This window comes from Ambystoma mexicanum, chromosome 11 (genome assembly GCF_040938575.1).
Source record: "Ambystoma mexicanum isolate Mex_15411 chromosome 11, UKY_AmexF1_1, whole genome shotgun sequence".
NCBI classification, from domain to species: Eukaryota; Metazoa; Chordata; class Amphibia; order Caudata; family Ambystomatidae; genus Ambystoma; species Ambystoma mexicanum.
Window position 1 is genome coordinate 168,328,379 of NC_090934.1, and position 25,751 is coordinate 168,354,129.

General features: G+C 53.2%; 1 protein-coding gene across 1 annotated transcript in view; it reads right to left on the bottom strand.

Moving 5' to 3' along the window:
- The window catches only part of RUNX3 (RUNX family transcription factor 3), a 507,951-nt gene that overhangs the window by 229,526 nt on the left and 252,674 nt on the right, over positions 1–25,751 (bottom strand). Inside the window, exon 4 of the mRNA XM_069622724.1 lies at positions 3,281–3,498. Within this exon, the coding sequence (XP_069478825.1) occupies positions 3,281–3,498 (218 nt within the window). The remainder of the gene's footprint in view (positions 1–3,280; positions 3,499–25,751) is intronic.

The window sequence follows — 25,751 nt, forward strand, 5'->3', positions numbered from 1 at the left end:
ACCATAGAACCAGCCACTGCTTATTCAAGATTGTGCAAACCCCTCGCCCTGGTCAGAACACGAGAAACAACCAGATCTCTGACCGTAGAGCCAGCCACTGCTTATCCAAGATACTGCAAACCCCTCGCCCTGGCTAGAACACGAGCAACAACCACATCTCTGACCGTAGAGCCAGACACTGCTCATCCAAGATACTGCAAAACCCCTCGCCCTGGCCAGAACACAGGCAACAACCACATCTCTTACCATAGAACCAGCCACTACTTATTCAAGATAGTGCAAACCCCTCGCCCTGGCCAGAACACGAGAAACAACCACATCTTTTACCATAGAACCAGCCACTGCTTATGCAAGATAGTGCAAACCCCTCGCCCTGGCCAAAACACGAGAAACAACCACATTGCCCTGGTCAGAACATGAGAAACAACCACATCTCTGACCGTAGAACCAGCTACTGCTCATCCAAGGTAGCACAAAACTCCACGCAGTTGCTGGACCATGAGCGACGACCACATTTCTGACCGTAGAGCCAGCCACTGCTCATCCAAGATACCGCGAAACCCCTCGCCCTGGCCAGAACATAAGCTACAACCACATGTCTAATCATAGAACCAGCCACTGCTTATCCAAGATACTGCAAAACCCTCGCCCTGGCCAGAACACGAGCAACAACCACATCTCTGACCATAGAGCCAGCCACGGCTCATCCTAGATACTGCAAAACCCCTCGCCCCTGCTAGAACATGAGCTACAACCACTTCTCTAAGCATAGAAACAGCCACTGCTCATCCAAGATACCGCAAACCCCTCGCCCTGGCTAGAACATGAGCTACAACCACATCTCTTAGCATAGAACCAGCCACTGTTCATTCATCCAAGATACCGCAAAACCCCTTGCAGTGGCTAGACCACGAGTGATAACCACATCTCTAAGCATAGAACCAGCTACTGCTCATCCAAGATACCACAAAACCACTCGCCCTTGCTAGAACATGAACTACAACCACATCGCCGAACATAGAACCAGCCACTGCTCACCCAAGATACCGCAAACCCCTCGCCCTTGCTAGAATATATGAGCTCCCACCACTGCTCTAACCTTAGGACCAGCCACTGCTTATCCACGATACTGCAAACCAGCCCTTGCCCTGGCCAGAACACGAGCAACAACCACATCTCTGACCATAGAGCCAGCCACTGCTCATCCAAGATAGCGCAAACCCCTCGTCCTGGCCAGAACACGAGAAACAACCACATCTCTGACCGTAGAGCCAGCCACTGCTCATCTAAGATAGCGCAAAACCCCTTGCAGTGGACAGAACACGAGCAACAACCACATCTGTGACCATAGAGCCAGCCACTGCTCATCTAAGATAGCGCAAACCCCTCGCCCCGACTAGAACACGAGCTACAACCACATATCTAACCATAGAGCCAGCCACTCCTCATCCAGGATACTGCACACCCCTCACCCTGGCTAGAACATGAACTACAATCACACCTCTTAGCATAGAACCAACCACTGTTCATTCATCCAAGATACCACAAAACCCTTTGCAGTGGCTAGGACATGAGCAACAACCACGTCTCTGACCATAGAACCAGCCACAGCTCATCCAAGGTACCGCAAAACTCCACGCAGTGGCTAGGACATGAGCAACAACCACATCTCTGATCATAGAACCAGCCACTGCTCATCCAAGATGCCTCAAAAATCCCTCACCCTGGCTATAGGAACTCAACTACCACAAAACCACAGCCCCAACTATATGATCAGGCACTGCTTATCATCCTGCTGCGAACCCCTGAGCCCTGGCCATAGCGTTTGAGCTACCACAAAACACCAACTCAACCAACCAAGGCAGGCACTGCTCCCCAGAGCTACTGCAAACCCCCACACCCTGGCAAAAACATCTCAGCTACTACAAAACCTCCGTAGCGCACCCAGAAGCTGCTCATCCAACCTACTGCAAAGTCCTGCAGTATCCCCCAAATCAGACACAACTCAGCAGAGCAGTCACTTAACCTCAACCACACCAGACGCCGCTCTAGCCACATAACCAGGCACTACTCGCCTCGCTCGCGGGCAGCTACCACAACACCCCAGCGTCAATCCACAAAACCAGACACTACGTATCCCAGGCAACACAATAGCATTACAAAAGTAGGCAACAGTTCACTGGGCTAGCCCACAGAACAACCCTACTCATCCAAGTTCACCGTGGTCATATAAGCGTAAAGCACTCACCCAACCATGTGGCCAATGTACCCCAATGGCAGCCCCAACTCACCCCATCCAATCACATCATTTACCCCGAAATCTCACCCAGTTCACTGCCACTACCAGTACTATTCATCTAATGTACCCCAACTACTCCTCAAAATAACCCCAATACCTCCCATTTCACCCCACTATTCCCCCATCTCACCCCATTGTCTACCCAATCCCAAGTTGCGCACCCAGCTCACATCGCTACTCATCCGACATACCCCGCATCTCCCCAAACTCACCCCATTTCTCACCCATTTCACCCCACTCCAAGGGATCCCACCAAGTAACATCACACCCCCACCTCCAACCCACTCATGTCCCGCAGAGGCTGCTCCTAAACAAGCTCACTCACTACTCACTCAAGCCCACATTAAAATCACCGACCACTCACCCAAATCCAGGAGTCTTTCAAATCACCCATTACGCATGCAACTCACCCACTTCACACCCAACCCACCTAACTCGTCCAACTCAATAACGCCACACCCAACTCGCCCAGTATTAGCCCAACTCACCCTATTATCTGCCACCTTACCCGCGACTTATTTAACTCACCCACTTAATACCAATTCGATGACCACTCCTGAATCTCAGCCACTTCACACTCAGCTCGCCTTCTTCGAATCCAACTCACCCACTGCTCGTCCGGCTCTCTGATTGCTCCACAAACTCGTCTGCTCCTCACCCAACTCCCCCGCTACTCATTCAACTCACCCTCTTCAAATGCAACGCAGTGACCTCTCATCCATCTCACCCACTTCACACCCAGCCCTTCTTCTTCACACCCAACTCAACCAATACTCATCCAACTCACCAATCCAACTCGCCCTCTGAGCACAGATTCACCCACATCGCTTTTTCCACGCACGGAATTCAGGCACAAGTCTCCCAACTCACTCCAGCTGGCCGCTCCCCGCGGAACTCACCCCCTGCTCACGCACGCCACCTGCCCGCCAGCTAGCTCACCCCGCACCCGCACTCAGCGAGGAGTGGCGCGGCCTCGCTTACCTTGAAGGCCACGGGCAGCGTCTTGTTGCACCTCCAGTGGGACGGCAGCACGGAGCAGAGGAAGTTGGGGCTGTCAGTCCGGACCAGCTCCCCGGCGTGGTCCGCCAGCACGTCCACCACGGTGCGGGGCTCGGGCCGCGTCCGGCCGCTGCTCTCGCCCATCTTGCTGCAGGGGAAGGCGGTGGAGGGAGGTGTGAAGCGCCTGCTGGTGCCGGGGTCTACGGGAATACGCATCACAACAGCCCGGTTAGTGCCAGATCGGGGGATCTGCGAGAGGCGAGCGGCAGCACAGGCGCTGGCAGCGAGTCTGAGCCCGGGGAGGGCGGGAGGGAGAGGAAGAGGGGGCAGGCACTTCTGGGCCTCGGAGGGACGTGACACTACTGGCTCAGAGAGGGACAGGCCAGGGAGTTCTGGAGGTACAACCCCCAAGGACAGGCGCAGAGAGGGGCAGGTCTTTCAGCTCTGAAGACAACACGGGGACCCCACAGGCTCAGAGAGAGACAGGGCGATGAGCCTGGAGACAGGACCCCACAGGCTGAAGCTGGACTGGAGGCACAGGCAACACACAGGCTCACAGAGAGACAGGGCAATGAGCCTGGAGACGTGTCCCCACAGGCTGAAGGTGGACTGGAGGCACAGGCAACACAGGCTCAGAGAGAGAGACAGGGCAATGCGACTGGAGACACGACCCCACAGGCTGAAGCTGGACTGAAGGCACAGGCAACACACAGGCTCACAGAGAGACAGGGCAATGAGCCTTGAGACACTACACCACAGGCTGAAGCTGGACTGGAGGCACAGGCAACACAGGCTCAGAGAGACTGAGACAGGGCTATGAGCCTGGAGGCAGGACCCCACAGGCTGAAGCTGGACTGGAGGCACAGGCAACACAGGCTCAGAGAGAAACAGGGCAATGAGCCTGGAGATGCGACCCCACAGGCTGAAGCTGGACTGGAGGCACAGGCAACACAGGCTCAGAGAGAGACAGGGCTATGAGCCTGGAGACTCGACCCCACAGGCTGAAGCTGGGCTGGAGGCACAGGCAATACAGGCTCAGAGAGACTGAGACAGGGCTATGAGCCTGGAGACAGGACCCCATAGGCTGAAGCTGGACTGGAGGCACAGGCAACACAGGCTCAGAGGTGGAGACAGGGTTGTCAGCTCTGAAGACACGACCCCACAGCCTTTGAATCTGCACTGAGGCACAGTTCCCACAGATTGAGAGCAGGGCAGACGGTCTGGACTACTTGCTCCGAAGTTACAGCCCCACAAGCCCAGGAGGCTCAGCCTTCACAGGTCCAGATGCCACTGCAGGCCCAGCTCCCCGAGGCCCTGGGCGTATTCCAGGCAAAATCACACAGGCTCGGGGGTACTGCAGGCACGGTCCACGGCCTCAGCAGGCACTGAAGTCTCATCACGTATAGGCTACAGAGACATTAGAGGCTCACACCCCACCCACCGCCTCAGAGAGGAGAGAGTCTGGGAGTCCCCCTTCCCCCTCCCGCCCAGAGGGGGCAGGTCTGATGCCGGAGATGGGGCCTTTGACGCTACAGTCCCACAGGCTCAGAGTGAAATGCGCCTTCTTCCGGGGATGGGGCTTTGAAGACGTAACCGCACACAGGCCAAGGAGAAGAGAACGAGGAGAACTGCAGTCCAGGGAAGTCCCCAGCCAGAGCGCGGAGGGAAGGGGGTGGGGGTGAGTCTGGAGTCAGCGAGAGCCTCACAAACACACACGCTTCTCAAGTAGGGTGCTTCCCCTCTGGTGATAAGAGGGCGGGCTAAAGGCGTGTGTGTAGCTACGAGGAGATGCGTGGAACTCGGAGCTGTGTGGGTGCAGCTCTGGCCGCAGAGCGTCTGCACGGCTGCGACCTGTGTGTGTGCGCGTGTAGCTGTGGCATCCCCGACCTGTGTGTGGGCGTGCAGCTGTGGCATCCCCGACCTGTGTGTGCGCGTAGCCGTGGCATCTCCGACCTGTGTGTGCGCGCGTGTAGCCGTGGCGTCCCCGACCTGTGTGTGTGCGCGTGCAGCCGTGGCATCCCCGACCTGTGTGTGCGCGCTTGTAGCAGTGGCATCCCCGACCTGTGTGTGTGCGCGTGTAGCCGTGGCATCCCCGACCTGTGTGTGCACGTGTAGCCGTGGCATCCCCGACCTGTGTGTGCGCGTGCAGCCGTGGCATCCCCGTGTCTGTATTGCCGTGGGATGCCCGTGAACAGCGAATGTGTAAGGTGAATGGGGCAGCAATGGACTCCCTGTGTCGGTACTTCCTTAAGCTCGGAGTTTGTGCTGCTGCGAGATGCCTGTGTGCAGCTTAGATTCCCCCTGGCTGTGCTGCTGCGAGATGCCTGTGTGCAGCTTAGATTCCCCCTGGCTGTGCTGCTGCGAGATGCCTGTGTGCAGCTTAGATTCCCCCTGGCTGTGCTGCTGCGAGATGCCTGTGTGCAGCTTAGATTCCCCTGGGCTGTGCTGCTGTGAGATGCACCTTTACAGCTGTTGCACCCCTGCGTCTGTGCTTCTGTGGGGTGGATGTATGAAGATCTGGTCTCCCCGTGTCTGTGCTGCTGCGAGATGTCTGTGTGCAGCTTAGAATCCCCCGAGCTGTGCTGTTGTGAGATTCACCTTTACAGCTGTAGCACCCCTGAGTCTGTGCTTCTGTGGGGTGGATGTGTGCAGCTCTGTTCTCCCCGTGTCTGTGCTGCTGCGAGATGCATGTGTGCAGTTTAGATTCCCACTGGCTGTGCTGCTGTGAGATGCACCTTTACAGCTGTAGCATCCCTGAGTCTGTGCTGCTGTAGTGTGGATGTGTGCAGCTCTGTTCTCCCCGTGTCTGTGCTGCTGCGAGATGCATGTGTGCAGTTTAGATTCCCACTGGCTGTGCTGCTGTGAGATGCACCTTTACAGCTGTAGCATCCCTGAGTCTGTGCTGCTGTGGTGTGGATGTGTGCATCTGTTGTCTCCAGGTGTCTGTGCTGCTGCGAGATGCCGGTGTGCAGCTTAGATTCTCTCTGGCTGTGCTGCTGTGAGATGCACCTTTACAGCTGTAGCACCCCTGAGTTTGTGCTGCTGTGGAGTGGGAGTGTGCAGATTTGGTCTCCCCGTGTCTGTGCTGCTGCGAGATGCCTGTGTGCAGCGTAGGTCCCCACTGGCTGTGCTGCTGTGAGATGCACCTTTAAAGCTGTAGCACCCCTGAGTCTGTGCTGATGGGGGGTGGATGTGTGCAGCTGTGTTCTACCCGTGTCTGTGCTGTTGTAAGATGCCTGTGTGCAGCTTAGATTCCCCCTGGCTGTGCTGCCGCGAGATGCCTGTGTGCAGCTTAGATTCCCCCTGGCTGTGCTGCTGCGAGATGCCTGTGTGCAGCTTAGATTCCCCCTGGCTGTGCTGCTGCGAGATGTCTGTGTGCAGCTTAGATTCCCCTGGGCTGTGCTGCTGTGAGATGCACCTTTACAGCTGTTGCACCCCTGCGTCTGTGCTTCTGTGGGGTGGATGTGTGCAGCTCTGGTCTCCCCGTGTCTGTGCTGCTACGAGATGTCTGTGTGCAGCTTAGAATCCCCCGAGCTGTGCTGTTGTGAGAGTCACCTTTACAGCTGTAGCACCCCTGAGTCTGTTCTGCTGTGGGGTGAGCGTGTGCAGCTCTGGTCTCCCCGTGTCTGTGCTGCTGCGAGATGCATGTGTGCAGTTTAGATTCCCACTGGCTGTGTTGCTGTGAGATGCACCTTTACAGCTGTAGCATCCCTGAGTCTGTGCTGCTGTGGTGTGGATGTGTGCATCTGTTGTCTCCAGGTGCCTGTGCTGCTGCGAGATGCCGGTGTGCAGCTTAGAGTCTCTCAGGCTGTGCTGCTGTGAGATGCACCTTTACAGCTGTAGCACCCCTGAGTCTGTGCTGCTGTGGAGAGGGAGTGTGCAGATTTGGTCTCCCCGTGTCTGTGCTGCTGCGAGATGCCTGTGTGCAGCGTAGGTCCCCACTGGCTGTGCTGCTGTGAGATGCACCTTTAAAGCTGTAGCACCCCTGAGTCTGTGCTGCTGGGGGGTGGATGTGTGCAGCTGTGTTCTACCCGTGTCTGTGCTGTTGTAAGATGCCTGTGTGCAGCTTAGATTCCCCCTGGCTGTGCTGCCGCGAGATGCTGTGTGCAGCTTAGATTCCCCCTGGCTGTGCTGCTGCAAGATGTCTGTGTGCAGCTTAGATTCCCCTGGGCTGTGCTGCTGTGAGATGCACCTTTACAGCTGTAGCACCCCTGAGTCTGTGCTTCTGTGGGGTGGATGTGTGCAGCTCTGTTCTTCCCGTGTCTGTGCTGCTACGAGATGTCTGTGTGCAGCTTAGATTCCCCCCTGGCTGTGCTGCTGTGAGATGCACCTTTACAGCTGTAGCACCCCTGAGTCTGTGCTGCTGTGGAGTGGGAGTATGCAGCTCTGGTCTCCCCGTGTCTGTGCTGCTGCAAGATGTCTGTGTGCAGTTTAGATTCCCCTGTGCTGTGCTGCTGTGAGATGCACCTTTACAGCTGTAACACCCCTGAGTCTGTGCTGCTGTGGGGTGAATGTGTGCAGCTCTGTTCTCCCCGTGTCTGTGCTGCTGCGAGATGTCTGTGTGCAGTTTACATTTCCCTGGGCTGTGCTGCTGTGAGATGCACCTTTACAGCTGTAGCACCCCTAAGTCTGTGCTGCTGTGGAGTGGGAGTATGCAGCTCTGGTCTCCCCGTGTCTGTGCTGCTGCGAGATGTCTGTGTGCAGCTTAGAATCCCCCGAGCTGTGCTGTTGTGAGATTCACGTTTACAGCTGTAGCACCCCTGAGTCTGTTCTGCTGTGGGGTGGGCGTGTGCAGCTCTGGTCTCCCCGTGTCTGTGCTGCTGCGAGATGCCTGTGTGCAGCTTAGATTCCCACTGGCTATGCTGCTGTGAGATGCACCTTTACAGCTGTAGCACCCCTGAGTCTGTGCTTCTGTGGGGTGGATGTGTGCAGCTGTGTTCTCCCCGTGTCTCTGCTGCTGCGAGATGCATGTGTGCAGTTTAGATTCCCACTGGCTGTGCTGCTGTGAGATGCACCTTTACAGCTGTAGCATCCCTGAGTCTGTGCTGCTGTGGTGTGGATGTGTCCAGCTGTCATCTCCAGGTGTCTGTGCTGCTGCGAGATGCCGGTGTGCAGCTTAGATTCTCTCTGGCTGTGCTGCTGTGAGATGCACCTTTACAGTTGTAGCACCCCTGAGTCTGTGCTGCTGTGGAGTGGGAGTGTGCAGATTTGGTCTCCCCGTGTCTGTGCTGCTGCAAGATGCCTGTGTGCAGCGTAGGTCCCCACTGGCTGTGCTGCTGTGAGATGCACCTTTAAAGCTGTAGCACCCCTGAGTCTGTGCTGCTGTGGCGTGGACGTGTGCAGCTCTGGTCTCCCCATGTCTGCGCTGCTGCGAGATGTCTGTGTGCAGTTTAGATTCCCCTGTGCTGTGCTGCTGTGAGACGCACGTTTACAGCTGTAACACTCCTGAGTCTGTGCTGCTGTGGGGTGGATGTGTGCAGCCTGTTCTCCCCGTGTCTGTGCTGATGCGAGATGCCTGTGTGCAGCTTAGATTCCCCCCCTGGCTGTGCTGCTGTGAGATGCACCTTTACAGCTGTAGCACCCCTGAGTCTGTTCTGCTGTGGGGTGAGCGTGTGCAGCTCTGGTCTCCCCGTGTCTGTGCTGCTGCGAGATGCATGTGTGCAGTTTAGATTCCCACTGGCTGTGTTGCTGTGAGATGCACCTTTACAGCTGTAGCATCCCTGAGTCTGTGCTGCTGTGGTGTGGATGTGTGCATCTGTTGTCTCCAGGTGCCTGTGCTGCTGCGAGATGCCGGTGTGCAGCTTAGAGTCTCTCAGGCTGTGCTGCTGTGAGATGCACCTTTACAGCTGTAGCACCCCTGAGTCTGTGCTGCTGTGGAGAGGGAGTGTGCAGATTTGGTCTCCCCGTGTCTGTGCTGCTGCGAGATGCCTGTGTGCAGCGTAGGTCCCCACTGGCTGTGCTGCTGTGAGATGCACCTTTAAAGCTGTAGCACCCCTGAGTCTGTGCTGCTGGGGGGTGGATGTGTGCAGCTGTGTTCTACCCGTGTCTGTGCTGTTGTAAGATGCCTGTGTGCAGCTTAGATTCCCCCTGGCTGTGCTGCCGCGAGATGCTGTGTGCAGCTTAGATTCCCCCTGGCTGTGCTGCTGCAAGATGTCTGTGTGCAGCTTAGATTCCCCTGGGCTGTGCTGCTGTGAGATGCACCTTTACAGCTGTAGCACCCCTGAGTCTGTGCTTCTGTGGGGTGGATGTGTGCAGCTCTGTTCTTCCCGTGTCTGTGCTGCTACGAGATGTCTGTGTGCAGCTTAGATTCCCCCCTGGCTGTGCTGCTGTGAGATGCACCTTTACAGCTGTAGCACCCCTGAGTCTGTGCTGCTGTGGAGTGGGAGTATGCAGCTCTGGTCTCCCCGTGTCTGTGCTGCTGCAAGATGTCTGTGTGCAGTTTAGATTCCCCTGTGCTGTGCTGCTGTGAGATGCACCTTTACAGCTGTAACACCCCTGAGTCTGTGCTGCTGTGGGGTGAATGTGTGCAGCTCTGTTCTCCCCGTGTCTGTGCTGCTGCGAGATGTCTGTGTGCAGTTTACATTTCCCTGGGCTGTGCTGCTGTGAGATGCACCTTTACAGCTGTAGCACCCCTAAGTCTGTGCTGCTGTGGAGTGGGAGTATGCAGCTCTGGTCTCCCCGTGTCTGTGCTGCTGCGAGATGTCTGTGTGCAGCTTAGAATCCCCCGAGCTGTGCTGTTGTGAGATTCACGTTTACAGCTGTAGCACCCCTGAGTCTGTTCTGCTGTGGGGTGGGCGTGTGCAGCTCTGGTCTCCCCGTGTCTGTGCTGCTGCGAGATGCCTGTGTGCAGCTTAGATTCCCACTGGCTATGCTGCTGTGAGATGCACCTTTACAGCTGTAGCACCCCTGAGTCTGTGCTTCTGTGGGGTGGATGTGTGCAGCTGTGTTCTCCCCGTGTCTCTGCTGCTGCGAGATGCATGTGTGCAGTTTAGATTCCCACTGGCTGTGCTGCTGTGAGATGCACCTTTACAGCTGTAGCATCCCTGAGTCTGTGCTGCTGTGGTGTGGATGTGTCCAGCTGTCATCTCCAGGTGTCTGTGCTGCTGCGAGATGCCGGTGTGCAGCTTAGATTCTCTCTGGCTGTGCTGCTGTGAGATGCACCTTTACAGTTGTAGCACCCCTGAGTCTGTGCTGCTGTGGAGTGGGAGTGTGCAGATTTGGTCTCCCCGTGTCTGTGCTGCTGCAAGATGCCTGTGTGCAGCGTAGGTCCCCACTGGCTGTGCTGCTGTGAGATGCACCTTTAAAGCTGTAGCACCCCTGAGTCTGTGCTGCTGTGGCGTGGACGTGTGCAGCTCTGGTCTCCCCATGTCTGCGCTGCTGCGAGATGTCTGTGTGCAGTTTAGATTCCCCTGTGCTGTGCTGCTGTGAGACGCACGTTTACAGCTGTAACACTCCTGAGTCTGTGCTGCTGTGGGGTGGATGTGTGCAGCCTGTTCTCCCCGTGTCTGTGCTGATGCGAGATGCCTGTGTGCAGCTTAGATTCCCCCCCTGGCTGTGCTGCTGTGAGATGCACCTTTACAGCTGTAGCACCCCTGGGTCTGTGCTGCTGTGGAGTGGGAGTGTGCAGGTCTTTTCTCCCCGTGTCTGTGCTGCTGCGAGATGCCTGTGTGCAGTTTAGATTCCTCTGGGCTGTGCTGCTGTGAGATGCACCTTCACAGCTGTAGCACCCCTGAGTCTGTGTAGCGTGGGGCAGTTGTGTGTAGCTCCGTTCTCCCTGTGTCTGTGCTGCTGCGAGATGCCTGTGTGCAGCTTAGATTCCCACTGGCTGTGCTGCTGTGAGATCCACCTTTACAGCTGTAGCACCCCCGAGTCTGTGCTGCCGTGGGATGGATGTGTGTTAACTGCCATGGGCCCCCCCCCCTCCAGTGCCAAGGTCTTTTTTGGTGATTTCAGTATTTTACCATGCAAAGCCTTCTGACATTTTCTCCTTCATTAACCCCTTAAGTGCCAAGGACGAGCTATCTCGTCCTTGGCACTGGGGAGGTAATCCCAAGGACGAGATACCTTGTCCTTGCCACTTAAAGGGGCAGCTCTGTTCTCCCCGTGTCTGTGCTGCTGCGAGATGTCTGTGTGCAGTTTCCATTCCCCTGGGCTGTGCCGCTGTGAGATGCACCTTTACAGCTGTAACACCCCTGAGTCTGTGATGCTCTGGGGTGGCTGTGTGCAGCTCTGTTTTCCTCGTGTCTGTGCTGCTGTGGAGCTGTCTGTGTGCTGTTTAGATTCCCCCTGGGCTGTGCTGCTGTGAGATGCCCCTTTACAGCTCTAGCACCCCTGAGTCTGTGCTGCTGGGGGGTGGATGTGTGCAGCTCTGGTCTCCCTGTTTTCTCTGCTGCTGAGAGAGTTCTGTGATCAAAAATGCAGTACTGTAAAATGACGGCGGCAGGCCTGGAATTCCAGTGTTTGTTCTGCTGTGAGATGCATGTGTGCAGTAGCATCCCGAATCTGTGCTGTTGTGAGATGCTGCTGTGCAGCTCAGCCACCTCGGCGCAGGTGTTGCTGTGAGATGCATGTGTGCAGCTAAGACACCCCAGTATCTGTGCTGCCGTGAGATGCCAGTGTGCAACTATAGAATCCCAGCTTGAATGCTGAAACAAGAAGCTTTTGTTCAGCTCTGTAATGCCAGTGTGAGCTGCACAGACCCACGGGTGCTGCAGCTGCACACATGTATCTCATAACAGCACAGAAACTGGGATTACATGCACATATGTATCTCAGAGCAGCACCCCTGAGTCTGTGCTGCTGTCAGATGCTGTTGTGCTGATGCGAGATGTCTTTGTGCCGCCTTTTCGCCTTGGTGCCTGTGCTGCTGTGAGATGCATGTGTGCAACTTAGACACCCCGGGGTATATGCTGCAGTGAGATGCAATTGTGCAGCTTAGATACCCAGTAACTCTGCTGCTGTGAGATGCGTGTGTGCCTTTATGCAATCCCAGTGTCTGTGCTGCCCTGAGATACCCGTGTGCAGTGGTAGCATTCCTGAGTATGTGCTGTTGTGAGATGACTGTGCCAGGTCTGGAATTCCAGTGTCTGTATTGCAGTGATATGCATGTGTGTAGCTAAGGCACCACGATGTCTGTGCTGCTGTGAGATGCATGTGTGCAGCTGTGACATCCCAGCATCTATGCTACTAAAAGAAGCCTGCGTGCAGCTCTGTAATGCCAGTGTCTGTGCTGCTGTGAGATACATTGTGTAGCTGTAGCACCCCCAAGTCTGTGCTGCTGTGAGAGGCCTGTGTGCAGCTAAGTCACCCCAGTGTCTGTTCTGCAGTGAGATGCATGTGGGCAGCTTAGACCCTCTACTGTCTGTGCTGCTATAAGATGCATGTGTGCAGATATGCCATCCCACTGCAGAGAGTTAGAGCTAGGTGACCAAAGGGCTCTAGTAGGGAGGTATTTAGGGAGAGAGAGTTAGATGTAGAGGGGTCCCAGGCCCCAGAAAGTCTTGTTGATGATGCAGAGTGCATTGAACTTGATACTTGCAACATCTGAGAGCCAGTCGAGAGATTTTAGGGCTGGAGAGACGCGGTCCCTGGTGTTGGGGCAAAGGATAATTCTTGAAGTCCAATTCTGGATAGTTGTAGGGTTGAAGGGAGGAGTTAGGCAGATTAAGGAAGAGACTGTTGCCGTAGTCTAGCCGGGAGAGGAGCCGAGGTCTGGAGACATTGGGCCTCATTACGACTCTGGCGGTAAAGGGATAACGGCACTGGTAGTGCTGCCGGCGCCGTTATCACTCTACTGCCACATTACGAGTTCTGCTCACAGGACCGCTCTGCATGCCTGGCCAGACCAGACGTGCAGAGCGGCACCTGCTAGCAGAACAGGATGGTAGCAATGGTCCCATTATGAACGGGACCATTATTACCATCCTCCCCATTCCCATTGAGCCCTATCAGGGCTCAAATGGGAATGGGGACGTACCAGGTCCGGGTCCCGCGAATGGGAATTACCGGGCCCGCAAAGGTCGGAATGGCCCAGTTATTCCCATTTTGCGGGACCCAGACCTGAGTTTGGGGGTAGCCATGCCGGTAAAAACGGCATGGCTACCTCCAAACTCGTAATGAGGCCCATTGAGTTTCTGGGGGAAGGTGAGGAAAGGGAGAATGCCTCTGAGGAGGTGCAGCTGAAAATAGGCCTTCTTGGCAAGGTCTGTGATGTGAGGAGAAAAGGAGAGAGAGGAGCTAAAGATGACAGACACCAAGGTTTTTTGCCTCACAGGAAGTTGAGGGGGGAGGCCCCAGGAGGGTGGACAGAGTGTGGGAGGGAAAGAAGGAGCAGGGATCCCAATGATAAGGATCTCTGTCTTACTGGCATTAAAGCAGAGATTGCTGGCAGTACACCATGCCTGAATAGTAAACAGGCAGTCAGGAATGAGAGAGGAAGAGCAGGAGGCAGTGGGGGTAGCTTGAAGGAGAGCTGTGTGTCATCAGCATAACACTGGAAGTTAGGTAATAAGGTGGAGATCAGATGGGCTAGAGGAGCAAGGTAGATGTTAAAAAGCCAAGGTGAGAGTAAAGAACCCTGCGGGACTCCGCAAGTGCTGAGCGAGATGGTGGAGAGGAAAGGGCCCCGTTGAACCAGGGAAGGAAGGTCAGAGAGGAAGGATGTCAACTAATACAGAGCCAGGCCCGTGATGCCAAAGGTGTCACAGAGCCGATTTATCAGGGTGGCATGATTGACTGTATCAGAGGCAGAGGAAAGCCATGAAAAGTAGAGCTGGAGTCGAGTTTAGAGAGCAGGTCATCATGTGTGTTCAGGGGAGCAGTTCCTATGCCTCTGGCAGCACAGAAGCAATACTGATGGTCGTGGAGACAACCAACCGATTCAGTGTGATGGATAAGGTGGGAGATGACCAGCTTCTCTATAGAGTTTTCTCAGGAAGGGGGGTAATGGAGATAGAGTGGTAGTTTGCAGACAGAACATTTCGGCAAGAGGCTTTTTGAGGAGAGGATGCAAAAGGGTGTGCTTGAGGAGTGAGGGGAAGGATCCAGTGGCAAATAAGTGATTGCAGAAATCAGCCAAGACTCGAGCAAGGGAGACAATGTTGTGCTTCATAGTTCTGAGGAGCAGCGGAGCATCTGTTTGGATGAGACTAAGAGCGGACTTGTCTAGAAACCTCATCAGGTGTTAAGGGCGAAAAAGAGGAGAGTCGGAGGGAATGGGAGAGGGGGCCGAGGGAGGCCTGAGAATGGAAGACAGAGAAGTGTGAGGAGTAGCAGAGAGTGAGGACAAGACGTCCTGAATTTTAGAAATTAAGTGAGAGGGCGCAGAAATGCAGAGTGCCAGGTAAGGCAGAGGAGAAATGGAGACTGCAGTAGGGTTGGTGAGATCGTTGCAGATTTTGAAAAGTTTAGCTGTGTTGTTAGTGGCCGCAGAGATGCAGGCTCGGATATAGGCCCACTTCTTCTAGCAGATGGAGAGTCTGTATTGCCTTTGGAGCAGGCGGCAGGCCAGTTTGTCAGAGGATGTGCTCGAAGCTTGCCACTTACGCTCAGCTGTCGCCATTTACTGGGACAGTTTGCCGGTCTGTTTTCACTGACTCCAGGTCACGTAGACTGGTGCATCAATGATGTGGACACTGGAGACAGTAAGCCGGTGAAGCGCAGGATTCACCAGATGTCCGATAAGGTGAGGGAAACCATCAAGGAAGAAGTTTCCAAGATGCTGTCCCTAAGAGTGATAGAGCCATCCCACAGCCCGAGGGCTTGCCCAGTAGTACTGGTCCCTGAAAAGACCAGTGGTGGGAATACTGAAGTCTGCTTTGTGTGGAATATAAGGGGCTCAATTCAGTCATGAAGATAGATGCGCCTCCATTCTTCAGGCATATGAGCTTATTAACAAGCTTGGCGCTGCCAAGTACATGAGTACCCTTGACCTCACGGCAGGGTACTGGCAGGTTGGCCAGACAGACGGAACTAGAGAAAGGTCAGCATTCTCAACCCTAGATGAACCTTATTAATTTACTGTGATGCCCTTCAGATTGATGAATGACCCTTCCACTTTTCAGGGAATGGTTAAACTGGTTTTGTCTGGACTGGAAAACCTCAGTGTTGCCTATTTAGATGGCATTGCTGTGTTCAGCCACACTTGGGAAGATCACTTATCGCATCTGAAACAAGTGCTTCTGGCGCTGTAGAACGCAGGTCAGACTATCAAGACCATGAAGTACCAGGTAGCCCAGGGCACTCTGGCTTACCGAGGCACCTGGTCGCTGGAGGTAAGAAACAACCCCTCAAAGCGATTGTAAAGGCTGTGAAGGATTGCGACAACCCCACCACACAGACACAGACGAGAGCATTTCTAGGTCTCACCAGGTACTACTGGCCGTTAATCAAGGATTATGGGACCATTGCTATGCTCGTGAATGATGTAACTTCTAAGAAAATGCCCAAGAAGGTAACTTGTCCCCCCACCTGCCAAATCGCCATTCAGGATTTAAAGGACAGATTATGCAGGGCCTCAGTTCTAAAAGTGCAGGGCTATCGTCAGGAGTTCATTATCCAGACAGACACCTGTGATTTTGGGAATGGAGCAGTGCTAGCGCAGCTGAACTCTCAAGGGGATAGAGTAACCTGTTGCCTGCATGGACCAAAAGGGAAAGGAACTGGGCCATTGCTGAAAAAGAGGCTTATGCGGTAGTGTGGGCATTAAAGAAGCAAAAGCCCTATATCCAAACTGACCACCGGCCTCTTCGATAGTTAATGGCCATGCAAGGGGAGACCCTAAGCTTCTGCATTGGTCCATATCCCTACAGGGATTAGATATTAACATCCAGCACAAGCCAGGCTCCCAGAATGGAAATGTAGATGCCCTCGGCTAGTACTTTCACCTAGACGATGAACCAGACCCTCAGTAGAGTGGTGGTTCACATGTTAAGGCTAGGGGGCATGTGGGAAATTCAACCATCCGCACGGTGGGTGTTCGCTCGCCTGGGATTTTTGACATTTTTAATTAAATGAAATGATGGCAGACCAACCTCAAGGAAATGTGTGCGGCTAATCCACACACATTTTCTTATGCTCACAGCATGAAAAACGCATAGACCTGTGTACTCTGGGTGGTCACAGCCGATATTCACAGTCCCCCTGTAATATTTAGTGTGTATATGACAGGCAGGAGTACACTAATCATCTCCAGAAAGGGGGAGAACCAATATTTTCCCTACCATGGCCAGTCTGATTAACTAAGAAAGACTCCATAGATCCACCCTGCTCTTTTGTTCAGCCCTGCAGCTGGTGGCAGCGATTAACATACAAATAAATTGCACTTCAAACAAACATATGGGGCCTGGCTGCAGAGGCTTACAAAGGAGACAGGAACCCCCAACAACCTTTCATATGTAACAGTATCACCTTGAAGCCAGCCCTCAGTAGCATTGACAATGAGCTGTCATGTCTGGGAATGTGTGTTTACAGTAGTTCACCCCACAGGGAGGGGGGCCCATTTTTAAGATATGAGAATGTGGTTCGCCAGAGCCAGCAAGAATGATCTTGCCACAGCTTCGCGGGAGACCTGCCGCTTTAATCAGGAACCACAGAGGGATCCATTAACCAGAGAGATTCTTTGATCCACAACAGACAGGAAGATGGGTGGGACTTAGTATCACATGTTTTCATCCCTTTACCTTTCCTGTTGCAAAGCACTCTAGTTATGACTTCGTGCATACAAGAGTTTGTTGGTGGGGACCCCCGGAATGGTTCAGTAATGTAGGCTGAGCCCCTCTTTTGGCGGATCATCTGATGACTTTATAAGAAGCAAAAAGAAGAACTCAGCTGTGGACACTGGTTGAAGTTACAGTCTGCCTTACGTCTTCTGCCAGTGAAGGAAGGCCAGGACCTCCAAAGAGGGAAGCAAGATCCCTCCCCTAAACATCTCCCAGGGAACAGAGGGAGATGCTGAATCCAGAACACTTTCCAGCCACTCCAGAACTGGTACCCAGCCAGCACACAGAGTGCCCTGCTAGGCTGTGCAGCAAGCTTTCTAGGTGGCAAGTGCCAGAATGTCTTTGAACCCGAAACCAAGGACAAGGCAGCTGCCTGCAACACACTCCTCATATTTGGGCCGTCCGCCTTAAAGGACAACACAAGCCTATTGAAGAAGCTGTGAGAAGTGCCTCGATGAGCATCTACCGGTGTCCACTTTAAAGGAAATGTTTGACCAAGTCAAGTTCCTGGAGCTGCAACCGACATCCCTGCTGCCTATTGTTATGCCGCAGTCGCCTAAAGACTTTTTTTTTTTTTACTTTTATTTTTGGCGGCAAAGTTTACATGGTACACACATCAAGGCAACAAGCAAAAGTAAGAAACATTAGATGGAGCAGTGCATAATTTGTTGTACATAATCACAGTAATGTCAGATAATGATCATACAAGATACATATGAATACGAGTTTATGTTGTAGTAGTGGACACTGAAGGGGTGGGGGACGAGCCATAGCCGGGTGTGTCTTCACTACGACTGTTAAGGTACGAATTGAATTCCACCCAGATGTTCTTGGGTCGAGAAGTGACGGGGAGCATGGATATAAATTCCTCCTCACAGTTCCGTGACCAAGTAAGCATATGGAGCCATTTCTGGTGGGCCGGGGGGAGGGGACTTTTCCAGTTCTGAAGTATGCATTTTTTGGCTATCATGCACCCAATATTAAGAAACTTAGCCAAACGTCTGGTGTCGTCCGTTTTCCAGGCTCCAAAGAGGATGGCTAGAGGATCAGGGTCGATCACTGTGTCAGTAATAGCCGTGAGTGTTTCTAGGACGCTTTCCCAGAACCCCAGCAGTTTGTCACAAGACCAGAACATGTGTAAGTGGTCAGCTGCCGTCGCCCTGCAGCGGGGGCAGTGGTGCGCCGTAGCACGGGTGAACCTCGAAGTCCTGTGTGGAGTGTAGTAAAGTCTATTTAGAAGTTTGTACTGCATGGCCCGAAGACGGAAATTGAGGGAGACTTTCTGAGTGTGTAGGCACATATCCCCCCAAACCCTATCTGATATTTCTAGATCTAGTTCGCCAGCCCATTCATCACGTGCCTTGAGAGTGGGAGTAGGGGTAGCATCCTGTAGGATCTTGTAAAGTGATGAGACTACTCCATGGGCACCTCCAGAATTGGCAATATATGCAATGGCCGAGTTGTCTGGGGGCTCATCGGGGAATGTGGGCCATTTGGTGCGAAACGCAGCTCGCAGTCTGTAGTATTGAAGGGTCTCCAAGGCGGACCCGGTGTGCCCCGGTTTCCAAGTTTGGGGGTCAATGAACCTACCCTCGGGGTAGAAGTCCATCAGTGGTTGGTATCCCAGCATCCCCCAGTGTCGGGCCAGTGCTGCTTCATGAGTGGGTTCTAAGCCGGGAAAGGCCCACACAGGAAGCCATTGTAGTACGGGGAGGCTTCAGGTGTCTGAAATAGCAGGCGAGCCCAGGCTCGAAGGGTCGTGTTGATTGGGTCAATGGGAGAGTCAGGTGTGTAGTGCCGATGTAGTATGAGGGACATTAGGTTGACACTAGCAGCTGCCAGTCGTTCCAGTTTGATATGGGGACGCATCGGAGTACCAGGGTACCAGTGAGTGGCATGCTGGGCCTGGGCCGCGGACCAATAAAGTGACAGATCTGGAGCCGTGAGTCCCCCTTGTCTATATGGGAGTGCCATGTCCGTCCACCTTTTGCATACTGCGCCAGAGTGCCAAAGGAACTGTGCACATAGTGTGTGTAGTCTAGTAAAGTATTGCCTCCCGGGCCATACGGGTACGTTGCTAAACGTGTAGAGAAGCTTGGGGAGTAGAATCATTTTAATGAGGGAGAGCCGTCCAGCAATGGATAGTGCGAGGGCACGCCACCGTAGGAGTTTAGTCTCAGCTATTTGTGATATCGCGGAATAGTTATCAGCAATGAGGGTGGATTTGTCTAACGATATTTGCACACCCAGATATCTAACACCATTTGGTGACCAGGGGAGGGGGTATTCAGTGGTGGGTTTCTGGGTGGAATCAGTGAGCGGGAAGATCTCTGATTTGGAATAGTTAATAGTGAAACCGGAGTGGGTGCCAATGCGGGTGATGTCCCTTAGTACGGGGTCAAGATGTGTTGCAGGCTCTATGATGTATAGCAAAACATCATCCGCGTATAGAGATATAATTTCGGGACTGTCTTTCAGTCTTATTCCCTTGCGGACGTGATGAGCACGGACATAGTCTGCCATCGGCTCTATTGCTAGGGCGAACAGAATAGGAGAGAAGGGGCATCCCTGTCGGGTGCCCCTAAAGAGTGTGAAAAGGTCAGATGTCAGTGTATTGGTTCTAACCCGCGCCACAGGAGAAGTGTACAGCAATTTGATGAACCTAATCATGTTTGGGCCTATGCCCATGGTCTCCAGCACTAGCCATGTGTATTTCCAGGAGACCATATCAAAGGCCTTCTGGGCATCAAGCGTGACCGCCACAGCTTGTACATCCTGATCAATGCGGGACATCACGTTAAACAGTCTTCTGATATTGTGGGAGGTAGACCTTCCGGGTACAAAGCCGGCCTGGTCTTCATGGACTAAATACGTCATAATAGGCAGGAATCGGTTAGCTATAATTTTTGCAAAAATCTTTGTGTCAAGATTCATAAGGGAGAGGGGTCTATAGGACCCACATTCATCGTCAGGTTTACCAGGCTTGAGCAGCACTGTAATGGCTGCTTCGTGCATGGAGAGGGGGAGGATAGAGGCACGGAGCGATTCGTCCCAGACCTCAAGCAGCCTGGGGGCGATTATGGCGACGTGCTCTTGGTAGAAATCGGCGGTTAGGCCGTCAGGTCCCGGGGCCTTGCCTTTGGGCAAGTCAGAAATGGCTGTTACTATTTCATCTAGTGTAATTGGGTCCAATTCGTCTCGAGTAGCGGAGGAGATCTCTGTGGTGGGGATCTGGTCGAGGAGTTCATGCATATGTTGTTCTGTGTGTTCAGCGGGTTGAGAGTAGAGGGACCTGTAGAACTCAGCGAATGTGTCTAGAATTTGTTGGTCAGCCCATTGTGCGTTGCCATGTTTATCTTTAATAGAGGTGATTTGCGTCCGTCCAGATTCCCATTTTAATAGCGTCGCTAATGTTTTCCCGGGCCTGTCTCCCTCTCCATATTTCCTGGCTGCTTGCGGGCGGGTAAAGTATTGTGTTTCGCTGACGGCGAGCTTGTTGTATGCCGGGAGTTCATCGGAGACCTGAGCAAGTATGGCGGGGTCCGCCCCAGTGGCACATTGTAGTTCCAATTGCTTCAATTTGGTTTCAGATCGACCCAATGCGGTTCTGATTGATTTCAACACCCCAGCCTCCCGGGAGATAGACATACCCCTAATATACACATTGAAGGCATCCCACCTGACTGCAGCCGAGGTGTCCGGAAGAGTGTTGTGTTCAAAGAAAGACAGAATGTCAGCAAGTATTTCAGCCCTAAATACAACATCCCTAAGGGCCTCGGATTTGAAACGCCAGGTGCTAAACGTCGGGACAGGTATCCCCAGCTTCGCAGAGAGTGTAATCGGGGCATGATCAGACAGTGTGCGAGGTAGAATCTGGGCTTCCACCACCCCACCCATGACTCCTTTTGATACAAGAAATAGGTCTATCCTAGAAGAGCTATCGTGCACTGATGAGTAGTTGGTATAGTCTCTCCGTTGGGGGTGTAGCTTTCTCCAAGCGTCACAGATGTCAAGTGTCATAATGTGGGCTTGCAGTCTGCGTGCAGCACTGGACAAAGAACGAGGAGCAGTTCCAGTTCTGTCCAGGACCGTGTCAAGGATAAGATTGAAATCCCCACCCCACAGAATCGGTACGCCCACATATCCTAGCAGTATGGTGGTGATATTGTCAAATAATTCGGGGGAATCCACATTGGGGCAGTAGGTATTGACAAGTAGATATTCTTTGTTAGCCAAAGTGCAGTGCAGTATTACATAACGTCCCTCAGGGTCGGTGTAGCTTTTGTGCAGTGTAAACTTAATGGATTTGTGAATCATCGTTAGAACACCCCTGGATTGAGTGGAATAGGAGGTGAAGAATCTCGCCGGTCCCCATGCAGGGGCCATAGTTCTTGGTATGGGGCCATTGGAGTGCGTCTCCTGTAGGAGCAGTAACTTGCAGCTGTGTCTGTTAGCATAAGCTATGATTTTACGGGCCATGGTGTGATTGCTTAGCCCACGAACATTCCAGGACATTATGACGGTAGACATTGCAGTGGTAAATATCCTATCATACCGCACACATTTTTAGTGGACATCTCGGACCCAACAGTAGTGTGTGCCCCATCGTTTGAAGTCGAACATGCATTCATGGACCTTTAATGCTCGCACCATGCAACCTCGTGTGCCTTTTTTAGATAACACCCCGTTCCCACCCACCACTAACCCAAATTTAGCAGTGTAAACGCCAACCACCCCTAACTGTGCACAGCCGGATCGACCCAAACCTGATCCAGCTGGTGCAGGAGCCCAACAGGGGCTAAACCATAACAAAAGTATAAAGAACAGTGCAATCGCAATGGGGTGCGCTATTGCCGTGCGCTAGCACGCTTGGAGCCCAGTGGGATCAGTGAGAAAACAAGCAGTGTTTGCGGTATGAAAATGCATGTCGCTGCATCTATCAGTGGCCGTGCCGGGCCTGTATGTGGATCAGAGGAACGTTACACTCAACAACAATAGGAAGTCAACATGGTCAAGATGAGTAGTTCAACATTATGGTAATTTAACAGTGCGTCTCTGAGAGATTAGGTGCTGTGAGTACAGCCCGGGCTACATAGGAAATGTAAATAGAAGAACCGGATACGTGTGGAGCCATCAGGACACCTGACCATAGGACGATCAGAGGGAGCAAACCTCGGATGGAGTTCAGTCATTCTGCATCATATCCTCAGCTGGTGGATGAGGGGGAATGTGTGCCTCTATGAATTTCACCGCCTCCGAAGGCACCGTAAAGAAGTAAAGTTTGTTGTTGAATGTGAACTTCAGACGTGCAGGGAATAGGATGGCATAAGCAATGCTTCTCTCCCTGAGCAGTTTCTTAACTCCAAGGAATTGGTGCCGTTCCTGCTGGACTCCGGTCGAGAAGTCAGGGAAAATTCGGATCACCTGCGAGTCCATTCTGAGCTCACCCTACTCACGTGCGAGGCGGAGGATCTGGTCGCGATCTTTAAAACTCAGGATTTTTGCAATAATGGGTCTTGGAAAGTCCCCAGTCCTGGGACGTGGGGCCAGTGCCCTGTGAGCCCTTTCAATCGTGAAGAAGGGGCACATATCCGGGTTGCCCAATAGATCCTTCAAGAGGTTCTCGACAGCCAGTTCGAGTCGGTCCTTCAACGCGTTTTCCGGGACCCCAATAATGCGTATATTATTCCTCCTCGATCTGGATTCAAGGTCATCACACTTAGCCTTTACTGACTTCATGTCCGTGACAAGGGTGGCCACTGTACTCTGCAGTGTGGCTATAGTGTCCTCGCTGGCAGCAATTCTATTTTCAGCCTCAGTGATTCGCGTCCCCTGTTGATCTAACTTGGCCTTAAGAGATGCCACATTTGCATTGATGTCATCCAGCTTTTCGTGAAATGCAGCGAAGTTTCTGGCCATAACTTCCATCATGAACGTCCGGTCCGCCTGAGGCCCCTCCGCAGGGAGCAGGGTGTCGGTCTGGTCGCATGAGGAGTGGGCCGATTCGGATCACGGGGTGGCTTTTGCAAATTTATCCATAGCCCCAGTCTTGCTGGTATTCCTGGATCTGTTGGACATTATGTGGTATGAGTACTTAGGCACTATATATGACCTGGGGCTATGCAGAGCAGAGGTCAAATGAAGGAAATCACTCTCTTCTAGATGGTGTAGCAGTAACTCACGGAGTCATCCGGAGCGTATTATCAGGGGAGGCAGTGTCAGGGGAGATGCCCATGCAGTGTGCCTCAATAGGTCACAGGAGAACGGGCCGGCGCCGCGAGGTCCCAGGGGCGTATAGCACAGGTGAGGGTGTGGGGGCCGCAAGTGGAGCGGAGGGATTACAGGGACGCCCGCACGCAGCAGCCACCCCGGCTCCTCACCTCAAGCCTGCGATCGATCCAGATGACAGGGTCCCCAGCGAGTCCACGCGTCACCCGCAGGGGTATCACACGCGTCTGGCGGCACAGACACAGCGGTGCACTGTGAAGTTCCCCGGCTGCAGGCCTGCGGGGGAGATGTCCTCGGGAGTCCCGCAGAGACACAGAGGCCGCGGGGAGGAGCCAGCCAGCGGTGCCACGAGAGCGCAGAGCAGCGGACGGCCGCGGAAGATCCCAGCGGCCAGGTGGTGAAGTCTGATGCGGAATCCACCCACGCGTATCAGGGCAGTGAAGGCGGCCCCCGCGCTCCAGATTAGCTCCAGCCCCCAGGTGTCGGGAGGCCAGCGATCGAGCGAGGGAGGCGGGTAGTAGGATCACGCGAGCCGCAGGCAGGGGCGAGCCCCGCCCGGCGCCACCTCGTCCCCCATCGGTCAAACCCAGGCTTAGAAGGTTCGGTTCGGGGCAGAATTTCACAGACAGGTAGCTCCAAGTGTCTGCAAGGCAGGAGCTGGGTTTGAAGATGGGGCAAGATGTTAAACCGCAGATGGAAGCAGATATGAAGCGGCAGCACACGGAGCTGGAAAGCTAGGAAGCCATTTTGTCGGCTGCTCAACAGCGCCCCCCCTTAAAGACTTTTGAGACGTCTCGACTGGTGCTTCAGAACCACCGACCAGCATTGAGATGATTCATGACCCCGAGCCGCCATGTAGGCCAGACTGCAGCCGTTCATCCAGCTTCGCTCACCGAACTGTTTTGCCGCTTGATACCCGCAGCTGACTCCTGTCTTGTTCTCTGTTACAGAAGCCTGAAAAGCACACTGTAGTCGACTCGACCCTATTCAACACCTAGAGCATAAGGTATGTGATGGTTTTGTCTCCCTGGTCCTTCCTGGAAGGCCACTAGAGACATTTTAAGACCCATTGCTCCCTTAGTGTTGAAGCCAGGTAACCTTGAACTATTGTGGTTATTAACCAAACCGACTACCCTCCTGGCAGTATCCAAAGTGCATCCTTTTATCTTGTTTGAAACTGCCTGTCCTCTGCATTCCTTTACAGGGTGTGTTGTATTTCGTGGTGTTGCTAGAAGTGTCTGTTGTGATAATAATAAAGTATATATTTTTATACAACCTTGACTGCACAGTCCTTTTTATCATTGGGTAATAATTGTATTTAGCCTGTGTTTCAACTAACCAACGATCCACGACTTTTCGGAGATAAGCCTGCCGTCCTGTCCACGTTACCAAAATTGGACAAGGAGGTGTATAATTTGCTTGTGTTGCCAATCTGTTTGGATCCCTTCTGGTGTAATAGAGGTGTGGGGTTGATTGATGGTTCAGAAACCGATATTTACCTCTGGACCACTGGTCCCCCTGAAATTGCTTCGTCACACCGTGCTGTCAAATGCTTACGTCTGGACATTTGTGAGATGTGTGCAGTAATGAAGTGCCAAGGCAGCTGTTGTGTGCAACTGTCACATGGCTTTGTGCAGCTGGGAGGTTCACAAGTGCATCTGAAAGATGTTTGCAGGGGAGTTAACTTTGTTACCCTGCAGAACTGATTATAAAAGGCGTTGCTTTTCACCCAATTTTTAACAAAAGGTTTTCTGTGAAATTCACTATGTTAATCCCCCACCACAAAACCGCACACAGCCTTTGTTCAGGCTCTCTGTCTACACGGGGCCGCTTGCTAATTAATGGGAAATATAAGCGTTGAGACTTATGCCTTTTAAAATGAGTTTTCCAGATCATTCCACTCTCTCTTATCTTCGTTTGTGGGCTCGCTGAGCGCTTTAACTTTACTGATGATTAGTTCAGTGGCAAAGTCTTTCCATTCCTTATTGTGAGGCCCACAGTTCAAATGTACCATTAGTATCCGGCGAGGGGGGTGTGCTGGCCTCCCAGCCAATGGGAAGGCTCACAACATGGGCGTTACCAGACATTAATCCCACCGCCTGAGGCTTCTCAGGGCTAGCGGCCGCCATCTCCCCTTGACGAGGACTGAGATAACTCTTCTCTACCTTCGCCCGGGCCTGTAACTATGGGCCCCGCGGCATTACCTGAAGTGGTAATGCCTCCCCTGCTCAGGGCTTATTGCTTAATAGGCCATTTTTATTGTGCAAAGTTACAAGCATATCTAATACATCACAGTGCTTCTGCTGGTGTTATTAACCAGTGTGTAATCATGTGTTACTGTCTTAGATGCCAGGGGCATGTGGGGCACCAACCACATTTTTTGCTGGATGTGTAGGCACCAGAGCACCCAAGTACCCGGTTCCCCTGGATGCTTGTATGCAGATGCATGTTTTTGTGAAGATGTGAGATGTCTGCTGGCAGATGTTATGTAACTCTGGTTCTGTACT